At 38.4% G+C, this 12,962-nt stretch overlaps 1 protein-coding gene across 1 annotated transcript in view; it reads left to right on the top strand.

Annotated features, from left to right (window-relative positions):
• LOC306879583 (trinucleotide repeat-containing gene 6C protein-like) overlaps nucleotides 1-12,650 on the top strand; it is a 58,799-nt gene extending 46,149 nt beyond the window's left edge. The window contains exons 13-22 of the mRNA XM_079432636.1: nucleotides 4,309-4,428; nucleotides 4,640-4,723; nucleotides 4,870-5,113; nucleotides 5,741-5,905; nucleotides 6,527-6,715; nucleotides 6,896-7,045; nucleotides 8,244-8,459; nucleotides 8,676-8,749; nucleotides 10,222-10,361; nucleotides 10,793-12,650. Of these exons, the coding sequence (XP_079288762.1) occupies nucleotides 4,309-4,428; nucleotides 4,640-4,723; nucleotides 4,870-5,113; nucleotides 5,741-5,905; nucleotides 6,527-6,715; nucleotides 6,896-7,045; nucleotides 8,244-8,459; nucleotides 8,676-8,749; nucleotides 10,222-10,361; nucleotides 10,793-11,174 (1,764 nt within the window). The 3' untranslated portion in view covers nucleotides 11,175-12,650. The remainder of the gene's footprint in view (nucleotides 1-4,308; nucleotides 4,429-4,639; nucleotides 4,724-4,869; nucleotides 5,114-5,740; nucleotides 5,906-6,526; nucleotides 6,716-6,895; nucleotides 7,046-8,243; nucleotides 8,460-8,675; nucleotides 8,750-10,221; nucleotides 10,362-10,792) is intronic.
• The last annotated feature ends 312 nt before the right edge of the window (nucleotides 12,651-12,962 follow it).

Here is a 12,962-nt window from a genome sequence, read left to right as displayed (position 1 = left end):
TGTAGTATGTCTAATTATTTGAATGCATAAAAACTACTTAGTTTATTAAAATTTATTCATAAAACAGCCTTATGAAATGATTTATTTTTCCTCAGAAATTCTGTGTTCTGTATCTGGTTTTCAAATCAAGGCATAAAAAATTAATTTCATTTTTCTTTTAAATTATTGAAAATAAAACTGTATTTATTTTGGCAAACAAAATTTTACTATTAAAATTAAAACATGGAAGAAATGTTGTGTGATAATTACTTAAAAAATAAGATTTTTAATAATTTTAATAGTAGCCTAGTAGTAGCAGTATGTACTGTCCGCTGAACAATATTAATATGTTTCTGCCGCAGTGTCTTCCAAGTTAAACCGAACTTTTATTTTGACGGGTTTCCGGGAATACCTTTACAGTTCTGTGTGTATATGATATGACGTTAGTTTTACTCGAATCAAACGGTAAAATGCTCATGAAGTGACTCTCAGAGCAGTTCTGGAGCTGTTGTTCATGTGTTTATGTCCTCATTTAGTGAGACGGCAGACGCTGAAATGTCACGCGAGCTTCAGTCTGTGTCAAGTAAGCGAAACTGCGTGATATAGAGAGCAGACTGCTCCGTATGCTTTCGAATTGCTCTCGCGGATGTCAAACACTGATCAATCAGCACCGTGTCACTTCTAGTCAAACACACCTAGTGGTGCAGGCTTATTGGCTCACTGACGTTAATGAGATTAACCCCTTAGGTATCGAAATTTGGTACCGAACGACAAGACGTTTTTCGATACTCGGTGGTATCGAGGCAATTCGGTCGGTGCCTAAAAAGTATCGAACTCGATACCCAGCCCTAGTCCTGAGGCACCCCAGCACTGTCTCCCTCATCTAAAACACCCGATTCAACTCGTCCGCTCATTAGTAGAGACTTTAAGTGAAGTGGGTCAGAAAAGGTAAACACCTGAAGTGGGTCAGAAAAGGTAAAGAGATTTGTGAGAAAATAAGATGCATGTCAGATCCGCGTCACGTTCAGCAGCAGCAGCTTTTAACGCAATAGCAGGCAAATAAGCTAATAACCAGCTGCTGTGATGTCTATTAATCCAAGAACAAATAGGAAAAAATAGGAAATCAATAAGTTTTATAGCTTTAAGGAGTTCATTTATATTTAATTTAGAATTTAGTGTTAGGTAACTATTCATTTTCTGTATATTTCTGCTGAGGGGCACATGTAGGTAAATGTGATTTATTATAATTTTTTTGTATTGTGTGACTCATCCTCCTTTGCATGGAATTTTTTATATATATTTATTGTTGATTTAATTTTTCTTAGATTTCTAATAGATATTGGCTTATTTTGTTTACTGTGTTGAGAGTTGCTGAAATCGCGTTTGGTCTCGTACTGTATCGCGTATCTTGTCAGTGTGTGCACTTGCTTGGCCATTTTTAGTTGATAAACAGGAAAGTGGATTCAAGCGCCAACAGAAGGCAGTGTAATGAAATAGTCTTTTAGAGAAGCAGTCTATCAGCGGAAGTTTAAAATCAGCTCGTTAGTGTATTTACTTGTCTCAGTGTTTAGCACATTTGCCGTTGCTAGGAAACGCTTATTTTGTTTACTGTGTTGAGAGGTGCTGAAATCGCGTTTGGTCTCGTACTGTATCGCGTATCTTGTCAGTGTCTGCACTTGCTTGGCCATTTTTAGTTGATAAACAGGAAAGTGGGTCCAGCTGAATTGAAATGGTGATTTGTTGGATTGGTATAAAAAAGGTTATTATACCGCGGCAGCCGTCGTGTGAAGCCCTCCTAGTGTGAAGACCGAAGAGTGTAAAGACCATCAACTCTACCGTGCGACTCCACCGGACAGGGACACTGGCAAGGGATAGAAGTATCGCTTTTTATTTTAGTTTTTTAATTTATATGTTTATTATTGAAATGTTGTTATATGCATGTGTCAGTTTTATTTAATTTCTTTATTTTCTTAAATATGTGGGTATATAGTATTTATAGAGTTGTAACTTTTAGTTTTAGTTACTTTTTCTTATTTGTAAGTAGCTTTGGACAAAAACGTCTGCTAAATGACAAAAGTAAGTAGGTAAAGTAAGTATTATAATGGGTTTGTGTGAAGATTGTTTTAAGTTCACTTAACTTAGACGTTAAGTCTAATAAATGTTAAAATTGATAGCTCTTAATTATACTGTAATGCTGAAGTCAATGGTTAAATATTAAGAGTAAAAAACTATTTTATAGAGACATCAGTAGTATTGATATCATTTTAGAAAAATGTGCGATTAATTAGTAAAAAAATTTAAATCGATTGACAGCACTAATTAATATATATATATATATATATATATATATATATATATATATATATATATGTATGTATGTGTGGGGGTGTGTGTGTATGTGTATATATATATATATATATATATATATATACACACACACACACACACATATATATATATATATATATATATATATATATATATATATATATATATATATAAGTGCTAAATGAGTGTTTATAAGCGCGGAGCTGTGTACAGCAGTTTCTATTGCTGTTCTATAAGCGCCACCTGCTGTCATAAAGTGAATTTGTCTTTTCATCAGAATCAGAAAGAGCTTTATTGCCAAGTGTGTTTACACACACACACACACACACACAAGGAATTTGTTGTGGTGTCATGATGCATATAATTAAGGTAATAAAACACTAATAATAAAGAGTAATAATAAAATATTTATTCAGCTCATCTGATGTTTTAGTTTTGTGCAGTTGCTTCATGTTGCAGATATTTTAGTTTGTTTGCTTAAGGTTAGTTTGACCAGTAACAAAGCAAAATAAACAATTAATAAATGAAAATAAATAGGCAACGAGTATAGGAATCGGCCCATTTTAATGTAAAAAACACCCATTGGAATTGGTCACGAAAAATCCTGATCAGTGCATCCTTTGTGCATAGATCTGTAGAACAAGTGGGTTACATAACAATATTTTAAAATTAAGATAAATAAAAAAATTTACTTAAAAAGAAAACAGGATGACTTTGAATAGCATAACTACAGTTGTGTTAGGATGAGCTGAGCAAGTCTTGCACATGTAATTCCTGGTCTGAGAGTGACTTCCTACTTAAACAGGAACTAATGGATGCCAAAAAAAAGTTAGTGTATAATGTTAGTGTTAGTGTATAATGTATGTATGTGAATGGAGAATGTATGTGTGTGAATTGTGAAAGCAGGAATGTATGTATGTGAAACGAGAATGTATGAGTGTGAGAGAATAGAAATGTATGTATGAGAATGGAGAATGTGTGTATGTGTGAGAGAGTAGGAATGTATGTATGTGAATGGAGAATGCATATGTGTGAAAGCAGAAATGTATGTATGTATGTGTAAGGAGAATGTATGTGTGTGACAGTAGAAATGTATGTGTGTGAGAGCACCAGAATGCCGCTGTACAGAGCTAACGTGGGTTTGGCGGGTGTTCATTTCATACTCTGTGACAGCTTATTTAATGTATAAGGTACATGTACAACAAACTGGTAATGTCATAGTGGTGTCGTTTACTGTAATTGAATGTAGCCTATCTGTACCTGTGGAACCTTAGACAGCACACGCGGTGTTCATCTAATAAAGATCTTCATAGCTAGCAAAAAATAGCCTTTGCAGATTTGCTTTCAATTGACTGTAGATCCAAAGTCACGTCTCCAACGCTCTTGAGTGAGAACCGCTTCAAACGACTCAGCGCATGTGGCAGGGAACTGAACGAATCATTCAAACTGGCGAACCAATTCACTGGTCTGCCAACTGGTTTGATCAAGCCTTTGAACAGAATTGACTCAAAAGAATGAATAATTCGCGAATTGGCATCGCTCATTGCCCAGAGAAAAGTAGATGGCGCGTTTGGAATAAATTGAAGCATTTTTAACTTTTATTACTTTAAGATAAAGTAACGAGAGGAGCGTCGCCCACAGTAATGAAGTAAAAGTACCGTTTTTTCACAAAAAATGTGCTTGAGTAAGAGTAAAAGTACCCATCTTTAAATATACTCTAAAAGTATTAGTTACACAAATAATGTACTCAAGTAAATGTAACTCGTTACAATCCACCTTTGCTTAAGACTAACATATTGATACTAAAAAACTTTTGGTTTCACTGGGACTTTAAAGGGGTAGTTTACCCAAAAATTTAAATTTGTTGTTCATTTTCATCAGGAAGTCAGATTTCCTTGCTTCCACTAAAACACACAAGAACATCATTTTCAAATCATGGCGGATAACATGGATCATCAGGCTTTGCACAAACCGGTTTGTTTTTGTTTGTTTTTTTTGTAGGTTCAAGCACAGCTCTTACAGTTTGCGGCAAAAAACATTGGACTGAATCCTGCACTTTTAACCTCACCAATAAATCCTCAACAAATGACCCTGCTGTACCAACTACAACAACTGCAGGTGGTGAGTCACACAGTTCACTCTGCTGCTCTGCTGTTTCCACATGAATACCAGTGATTGTCATCTACCCACTGGCCTGTCTGCAAGGAGTGAGATGCTAGCGCTTTCTGTCTTGATAATGACCCCATCACCTTTCTATCTCTATTTATATTTCTTTCTGTTTCTCTGTCATTTCCTTTCTTTCTCAAATTATGTCTTTTTCTCTTTCTGTCAGGCGTATCAGCGTTTGCAGATTCAGCAGCAAATGATGCAGGCTCAGCGTAATGTCTCTGGTCCCATCAAACAACAAGAGCAGCAAGTATGACAGACTAATTTTACTGGCCCTGATATTTATTCACTTATAATAATTCTAGTCCTAAAATATTAGCTTATAGTTATCTTGACTATGACAAATAATGTTCCATATAAAATGAAAATGATGATCACTGTTGTCCTTTCACACAGGTTGCACGTACAATCACAAACATGCAGCAGCAGATCCAGCAGCACCAGCGTCAGCTGGCCCAGGCCCTGCTTATTAAACAGCAGCAGCTTCCACATTCCTCTCACCCTGGCCTGCACCCAAATCTTGGCAAGGCAAGCCTGGACACTTTCACGGGTCATCCTCAGACTTCAGGCCTCTCCGTCTCAGACCTGCAGACCAAAGAGCAGCAGTCTTCTCCAAACTCCTTCAGCTCTTATACGCTCTGTAAGAGAACAAGCCTCATGTGGACACACTCCTGTATGCGTATGCTTGCTGTGTGTGCGCACGCGCTTTTCACTTTATTTTACTATTATGTATGTTCCATTTACATACTGTAGTAATACCAGTAAATTATGCAGAATTAATAGCAACTAACACTAATACAAATCCTAACCTTATAGTTAGTACATGTTGTTAATTTATATTATTCAGTAATTGTTTGTATAATTACACAGTAATAAACGCGTCTTAAAACAAAGTTCAAGTTTTATATAGTAGCTGATAGTTGCATAGTACTTTGTAATAATAGTAGGACTGTCAGCTTAAAACATTGCTTTAGTTTGATAAAAAAAAAATATTTTGTGACTTTACTGAAATTGTTGTTTTTTTTGTTTTTTTTTTGCCATAATGTAATGCCTTTCAATTATCTTCATTTGGGACTTCATTGGGGGTTTTCGCCACAAATATTGTTATAAGTGAATAATGTATTAGAATATTGTGTAATAAATTGTATTCTTTTTTGATTCATTGATTGACAAGCTATAGTTTTTTAGTTATTTTGATCTTGATGTTTTTCCCCTTGTGTTTGCGTTTGTGCATTAATCTCCTTGTCTCTTTGTCGCTCCCCTGTAGCTGGTTTGAACCCGAACATGAATGTAAACTGTATGGAGGTGGGAAGTCTATCTCTCAAAGACCCCCCTCAGCCTCAATCCCGGCTCTCGCAGTGGACTCATTCAAACTCCATAGATTCCCTGTCAGCTAGTGCTCAGCACATGGAGGCAAACCTCAATAAGCACGGTATTAATTTATTCATTGCTCCAGACATATTATGGGCTTGATTTTTCACTGTGAAATACAAAATGTATCTAATCTAATCTATAATGTCAAGACAATCATATGATAGCCTCTAGGTCTAACATCCTTTAAAAGACTTCTGCTTCCACAAACAACATTCCACTCAATGAAAACACACTTAATCAAACATCAAACTCCAGACACTGGGTCACAACTTCTGTCCCTGAGATTTGTATATTTCAAAAGGACAGACAAAACTCCCTCTCAAGTTAAGTGCTTGCAGACATTCCAGAGTTATTTTTGCTCTGAATCAGCAGGGCCTTTTAAAATATTATCCTTCCTTGGCATTAGTTATCATTAAACCTTGCCTGAACAGTACGTTTATCCAAGTGAGTTCAGCTGAGGACAAAAGCTGAAGCCTGTAATCTTGAATTTTATTATTCAGATTGTATCTTTGAAGATGAATTTTTTTAGAGAAGCAAAATAGCATTTCAGATATTGGGCATCAAAATATACAGTATATCTGAGTTTGGGTTGCTTAGTCTCTAAATATTTTATTATATGATGTCGTATGTAAACCCTCCTGTGAATAAACAGATTAAAGAGACTGTTCTTTTGTTTCAGGTTCAATCTCTTCTGCTCATTCCCATGTTTCTGTTGGAAAGAGCACCATGGAAGATTCCTTCAGCCCATACAATCTGATGTCAAGCTCTGAATCCCCCACCAGCACCTTCGTGTCTCCAGAGAGCTGGACACAAGGCAAAAGCCCCAATGAGAAAATGTCTAGTAACTCCAATATCAACTGGCCTCCTGGTAAGCTTCAGTGGCATATTATCCACACTGATCATGGTAATATTTTTTTTATTATGTGTATGAGATGGCACAGTGATTAACCAGAAAAGATGGAACTTCGTGACCAAAAGGTTGCCGACCCCTGTTACATACTTGAGTCTTAGATGCTGGACAACCCATTATGTTCTTGCTTTTTCTCAGAATTCTGCCCTGGGGTGCCATGGAAAGGTCTGCAGAACATTGACCCTGAGAATGACCCCAACATGACCCCAGGAAGTGTTCCAAGTGGCCCCACCATTAACACTAACATACAGGATGTGAATCGCTACCTGTTACGTGACAGGACTGGAGGTAAGGATGATTGATGCACATGAAATAAGTTTTAACAGACTAGCAGAGCTTGTTACTTAAAATTCCTGAAATATTTACTGCTAAATGAACATTGACTGTCTTGCTTTAAAGCTATAACAGAAATCATTATTTTAAGGATCATTACACAATAAATGTATTTCACTGTTTCCTCATGCCCCTTTTGCTATCCACTTGGGACAAATGGCCATAATAGCCTCATCCCCTTCTCAGAATGGGACTATGTCTTCCTTGAGTGAGTGGTCAGTCAGTGCCTATAACTCGTTCGGTCTGAGGGACGGTAACAGTCCAGGTACAGCCCTAAATCCTAAACGACCCTGCCCCACACTAGACCTACTTACCCTTATTTATCCTTGCACCTAGACAGACCCCTCACCAAGTGTGTGTTCTCCTAAAATCCTAAAAATTCATATAAACTCCTAAAAAGTTTATATATATAAAAAAATATATATTTAAACTTGAATAAGAGGTTGCGGTAGGTTATACAAGCAGACATTTTTCATTTTCTTATAATAAAAGTTTACAGTATTCTAAAAAATGTTGGTCACTTATGGAAAGCCAAACACTTCATTCCTTATAACATTGTTAAATCAAGTGTCTCTATCACACAGATTCCCTGATTTTCGGTTTCAGTAGTACTGTCAATGTTTTTAGTAATAACTATTAAAAAGTATAGGATAAGTAATATTTTTAAATCTCTTAGGCTCACTTAGTCTGCTTTTATGTATAATTCACTAAAACAGTATTACTACAAATTGTTTTCTGTTTTAATATTTTAAATAAAATATTTACAATCTTATTTATTCATGTGATGACAAAGCTGAATTTTCAGAAGCCATTACTCCAGTCTTCAGTGTCTCATTATTCTAATATGCTGTTTTGGTGCTCAATAAATAATTAATAGCTGTTCTGCTTAATATATTTGTGGAAACTGTTTTCAAAAATTTTCAGCATTCTTTGATGAATAGAAATTTGAAAACAGCATAATTTATTTGAAATAAATGGCCATTGGAATGGACTTTCTCTACCCCATTGTGGCTGTTTGCATAACCCCAACCAGAAACAAATTTCTATTGGCATATTGTTTTAACCAATCCTTAGAGGAAATGATAGGTGGTGACTGTACCTACTGCTGTTATTCATTTGTCCCTCTCTTTCTTCCTCTCTTCCCTTTCTTCAGGTAAACTCTTGGAAATGAAGTCTACCTGGTCCCCTGGACCCCTCTCCCACACACAGGCCTCTTTATCTCATGAGTTATGGAAGGTTTCCCCAGGGACACGTAACTCCAGTGTTCCCTCACGCCCCCCTCCAGGCCTGACCAACACCAAGCTCTCCTCCACCTGGGGTGGAAACTCTCTTGGCCTCAGCCAGGGCTGGACCAGCTCTTACTCCTCAGGTAAATCCTCAGTACACCTGTGTGGTACAAAGCAGCAAAACCAGTTACTCACGAGGTTCTGCTGTAGTGTGGTCGACCAGTCACACTTCCTTCTGTCTTTCTCAAGTTATGTGTTTAGAGTTGCAAATGGGCAGAAGTCAAGAATTTAGTGAAAAATATGCTCAGCTGCAACATGTTTTTTTTTTCAAACCTCTCTCTCTTTACTTTTTGTTATAGAAGGGGCAACTTGGAGCACTGACAGTCCCAACAGAGGAAGCAGCTGGCTGGTGCTGAGAAACCTTACTCCTCAGGTGCATAGAGCAAACAATTTATATTACTGTGAAACTAATATGATTTATTCAGATTCATATCGCATGAGAGTACAGAAATGTACAGGTATGTCACTTTTTATGTTGTGTTGAGTTTATGTAGCATTATGCACTATACTTTTTTTAGTTGCGCTCTGCTTATTTTAAATTTTTTTCAATGTAAAAAATTGCGCCACAGCCATATCACCCTGCAGCCAAAGACTGGTTGCCCACTGAAGCTAAGCAGGGTTGAGCCTGGTCAGTACCTGGATGGGAGACCTCCTGGGAAAACTAGGTTGCTGTTGGAAGAGGTGTTAGTGAGGCCATCAGGGGGTGCTCACCCTGCGGTCTGTGTGGGTCCTAACGCCCCGGTATAGCGACGGGGACACTATACTGCCAAAAAGCACCGTCTTTCGGATGAGACGTTAAACCGTGGTCCTGACTCTCTGTGGTCATTAAAAATCCCATGGCACTTCTCGTAAAGAGTAGGGGTGTAACCCCGGTGTCCTGGCCAAATTCCCTCTACTGGCCTCTATCATGGCCTCCTAATAATCCCCATACACTTGATTGGCTCTATGGCTCTCTCTCCTCTCCTGTAGCTGGAGTGTGGTGAGCGCACTGGCGCCGTTGTAGTGTGGCTGCAGTCGCATCATCCAACTGGATGCTGCACACTCGTGGTGGTTGAGGAGAGACCCCCCCACATAATTGTAAAGCGCTTTGGGTGTACGGCAATACACAATAAATGCGCTATATAAATGCATCATTCATTCATTCATTCATTCATTCATTCATTCAATGTAGAGATTTTTTTTAAAACATCTTCTTTAAAAACATTTTTATACTACTGCAGAATGTCTTTCTGTTTTTCCAGCATCTCTGACATGAGTACAAAAAGAAGTTTTGACAAACAGGGCACCATCAATATCAATTTCGAAACACTGGGCCAATCAGAAGAAGCCGTAGGCAGGCATATTCTGAGTATATGTTTACAGTGGCATCTATGTACCATTATGATAGGAGGTTCTTAGCTATACACACTTAAAAATCAAGTTCCCACACTTCAAAATCAGTCCAGTCAGAGAATATCAAAGATATTTTGGGCTGATTTTAAAACACATTGTTTTTATTTGTCATTCACCTCCTAGCAACGAGACAGATTTCTTTGTGTTTAATGTGTGTGTAAAGTGTGTGTGAGATCCTCAGGTGTTTAGTGTATGATGCCCAGTTTTTCTTCTTTAACCATTTACACTGTTGGCAAGCCTTTGATGCCTATAGTGTTTCAAATCTGTTCAGATTTTGAAAGTACTGCAGTGTTTTCCAGCTTTCTTAAAAAAAGTGCATTCCAAAGTAGTGCAGCATCTTTTTACTATTCCATGCCTGTTATTAATGCAAGAACACATTCTCTCTGAACTGCCCCTTAATACTTGAATATGATAACAATGAATTTTAATAATTTATCTATGTGTGTGCATCAGATTGACGGCTCCACTCTGCGGACTCTGTGCATGCAGCACGGCCCTCTCATTACCTTCCATCTGAACCTGACGCAGGGCAATGCTGTTGTACGTTACAGCTCCAAGGAGGAGGCTGCCAAAGCCCAAAAATCCCTGCACATGTAAGACTACAAGCTCTTCTACATCAAATCTTTCTGAGGCCTTGTCCCAAATGGCACCCTAAACCCCCACAGTCTTCCTCTGAGTCCACACTTTTGTGACGTGATGCCTCTTTGACTGTCAGGTAGAAGTCTGCTGCAGAGCCCTACGGGCTTTAGAGTCATGTGCACACAGCCGGCATTGTATGTCCACAAGACTGCAAGTGCACATGAAATGTGCCATTTGGGACAGAGCCTAAGAGGATGTTCGAGAACAGCTTTTATTTGCGATTTATAGTATTAGCTGTATGTTGTTTCTTCCTTTTCTAAATTCAAGTCCTATAGATAAATATGCATCATGTCGTCTTTCTCTCTTCAAGCTTATTTTATGTGTTATCCATCAAGAAAGCTTTTTAATACTTGAATCCCTTCCAACTGTTTGTCTGCCTCTCAAGGTGTGTGCTGGGTAACACTACCATCCTTGCAGAGTTTGCCGGTGAGGACGATGTGAACCGCTTCTTTGCACAAGGCCAATCCCTTAACCCTACCACCAGCTGGCAGGCCAGCCCAGCACCAGGCTCCAATCAACCCCGGCTGGGCAACCCTGCTGCCGGCCACCCCACAGGCCTCTGGAGCGGGGTTGGAGGACGCACCAAGACAGTCTGCAGTACCGGGAACAGCAGCAGCGGAAACGGAGGCGACCTGCTGTGGGGAGGTGTGCCGCAGTACTCCAGTTTGTGGGCTCCCTCAAATGGAGATGACACCAGGGTAATCGGCAGCCCCATCCCAATTAACACTCTGCTCCCGGGAGACCTGCTAAGCGGAGAGAGCATGTAGGATGTATCGGACATCATAAACCAACAAAGTCAAAAGACCTAATGGATCAAAACCCAAGCAAATCAATGTGGCGATAATCACTTTTTGTGGAGCTGTAATGGAGGTTTAGGGTGAAACAAAGCTGCAAACCTCCCACTGCTGTTTATTTGTCCTCTGGTTTTTACGTCAGACTCTGTTGTGTTCGTGGATCTTGTTCTTAGTTTTCAAAGACCTTGAGAAGCAAGAATCAGTAGAAGCAGAAGCCTTTTAATGCTTTTTTTTTTTTTATTTCCAAAGGTTGTTTTTTTTTTTCTTTCTCAGAAGTGTTGTTCAGGAGAAGCCATCAACGAGGCAGCCGTCTGAAAGCGACCCAGGCACAGCGAGACCTCATGACACCTTTCCCTATAGCGACACTGTTCTGATGATTGGAATGATCCTGGTACTTTTTTGGTTTTAAACTTTGCATAGTTTCTTCAGAACTTATATTAGCCGTAAGTGCTCTCTCTCCAGGTCCTCTTTAAAACTTTTATTTTATAAAACCAACAAAAAAAAACTAAGTATCTTGCACAGTTCTGTTTCTGAGCCAGCGAATAGGCCAGAGCAAATGAGAAGAACACTCCTAGCAGTGGCCTGTCAGCATGACAAATCACCAATGATCTTTTTCTTTAATTCTTTTAGTTTTACAAAAGGGAGCTGCAATGCTCTATGATTTCTATTTACTCACGCCAGTTTCTTTTTACAGAAATGTATATGGTTTAAAAAAAATAAGCTGAATGTTAAGCTTTGATGTAGATGAATGAATGTCAGCGTGTCTGCTGGAACTTGACCAAGCATCTGTGTGCGAGTACATAACCACTGTTAAAAACACTCTCAGTGGAGGCTTTTTAATTATACCTAATGGACTTCAGTGCTGAATCAATCAGAAGTTATTCAGTTACAATGTAATGTATCTGGTTGGCCATTTTTATTGAGATACAACCGAGACAAGAAACTCATTCTGATGCATTGTGCAATAGAAGCCAGAGACCCTTTCTTCCGTCCACACTGAAGCTTACTGAAACTTAAGACTCCTTTTGTTTTTCGAAGATTTTTGAAGAATTTAACTTTTGAACTCATTTTCCCACCTTGCCTCTGTCTGTCTGGCTTGCTGGCTGTTCGGTATTTGCGTGGAAAGGAGGAACTGTTAATTGTGTTTTGACATCACTCCATGCTGTTTTAAACTCGGCATGTGTGGGATCACACAGTCTCCCAGCCACTTCTTCACCAAACAGAAACGGAACCCAGAGCAGAGACACATGGCACGGGAGTCAGGCACAATACCAAATACAATGGGTTTCTCTTAATGCAGTACAGAATAAGAGACCTTTGCATTTGGTTCAAACAAAAAAGACATCTACGTTTTCTATGTCTCTTCCTAAAGGGGTATTATCATAGCACTTATTACAAGAGTTATGCTCCTTCTGTGAAGCCAATAAATCAGATAACGGAGCGTATAGTAAAAAAAAAGAATGAAAAAAAGAAAAACAATGACAACTAAAACTTCTTATGGCAACTTTTAACTTTTTTTTTCTTTGTTTTTGTACCTTACTGGTATTCAAAAAAACGTGTTTGTTTGTCATCCATCTCTGGTCCAGAAACTTGAGTGCAGAAAAAAAAATCAGAATGAAGGGAAGAACAAACTCTACAATCATACAAAACTTGCAATGTATGTTTTTTTGTGTCTGTACTTTCTCCCCCCTTTCTATCAAAGTGAATGTCATTGCTACTCAAATGAAATCGTCAAATGTCTTATCTGTCTTGAGGAGGCAC

Source organism: Barbus barbus (genome assembly GCF_936440315.1).
Source record: "Barbus barbus genome assembly, chromosome: 13".
In the NCBI taxonomy this organism is placed as follows: Eukaryota; Metazoa; Chordata; class Actinopteri; order Cypriniformes; family Cyprinidae; genus Barbus; species Barbus barbus.
The sequence above is the reverse complement of the archived record's forward strand: the minus strand, read 5'-3'. Positions and strand labels throughout refer to the sequence as shown.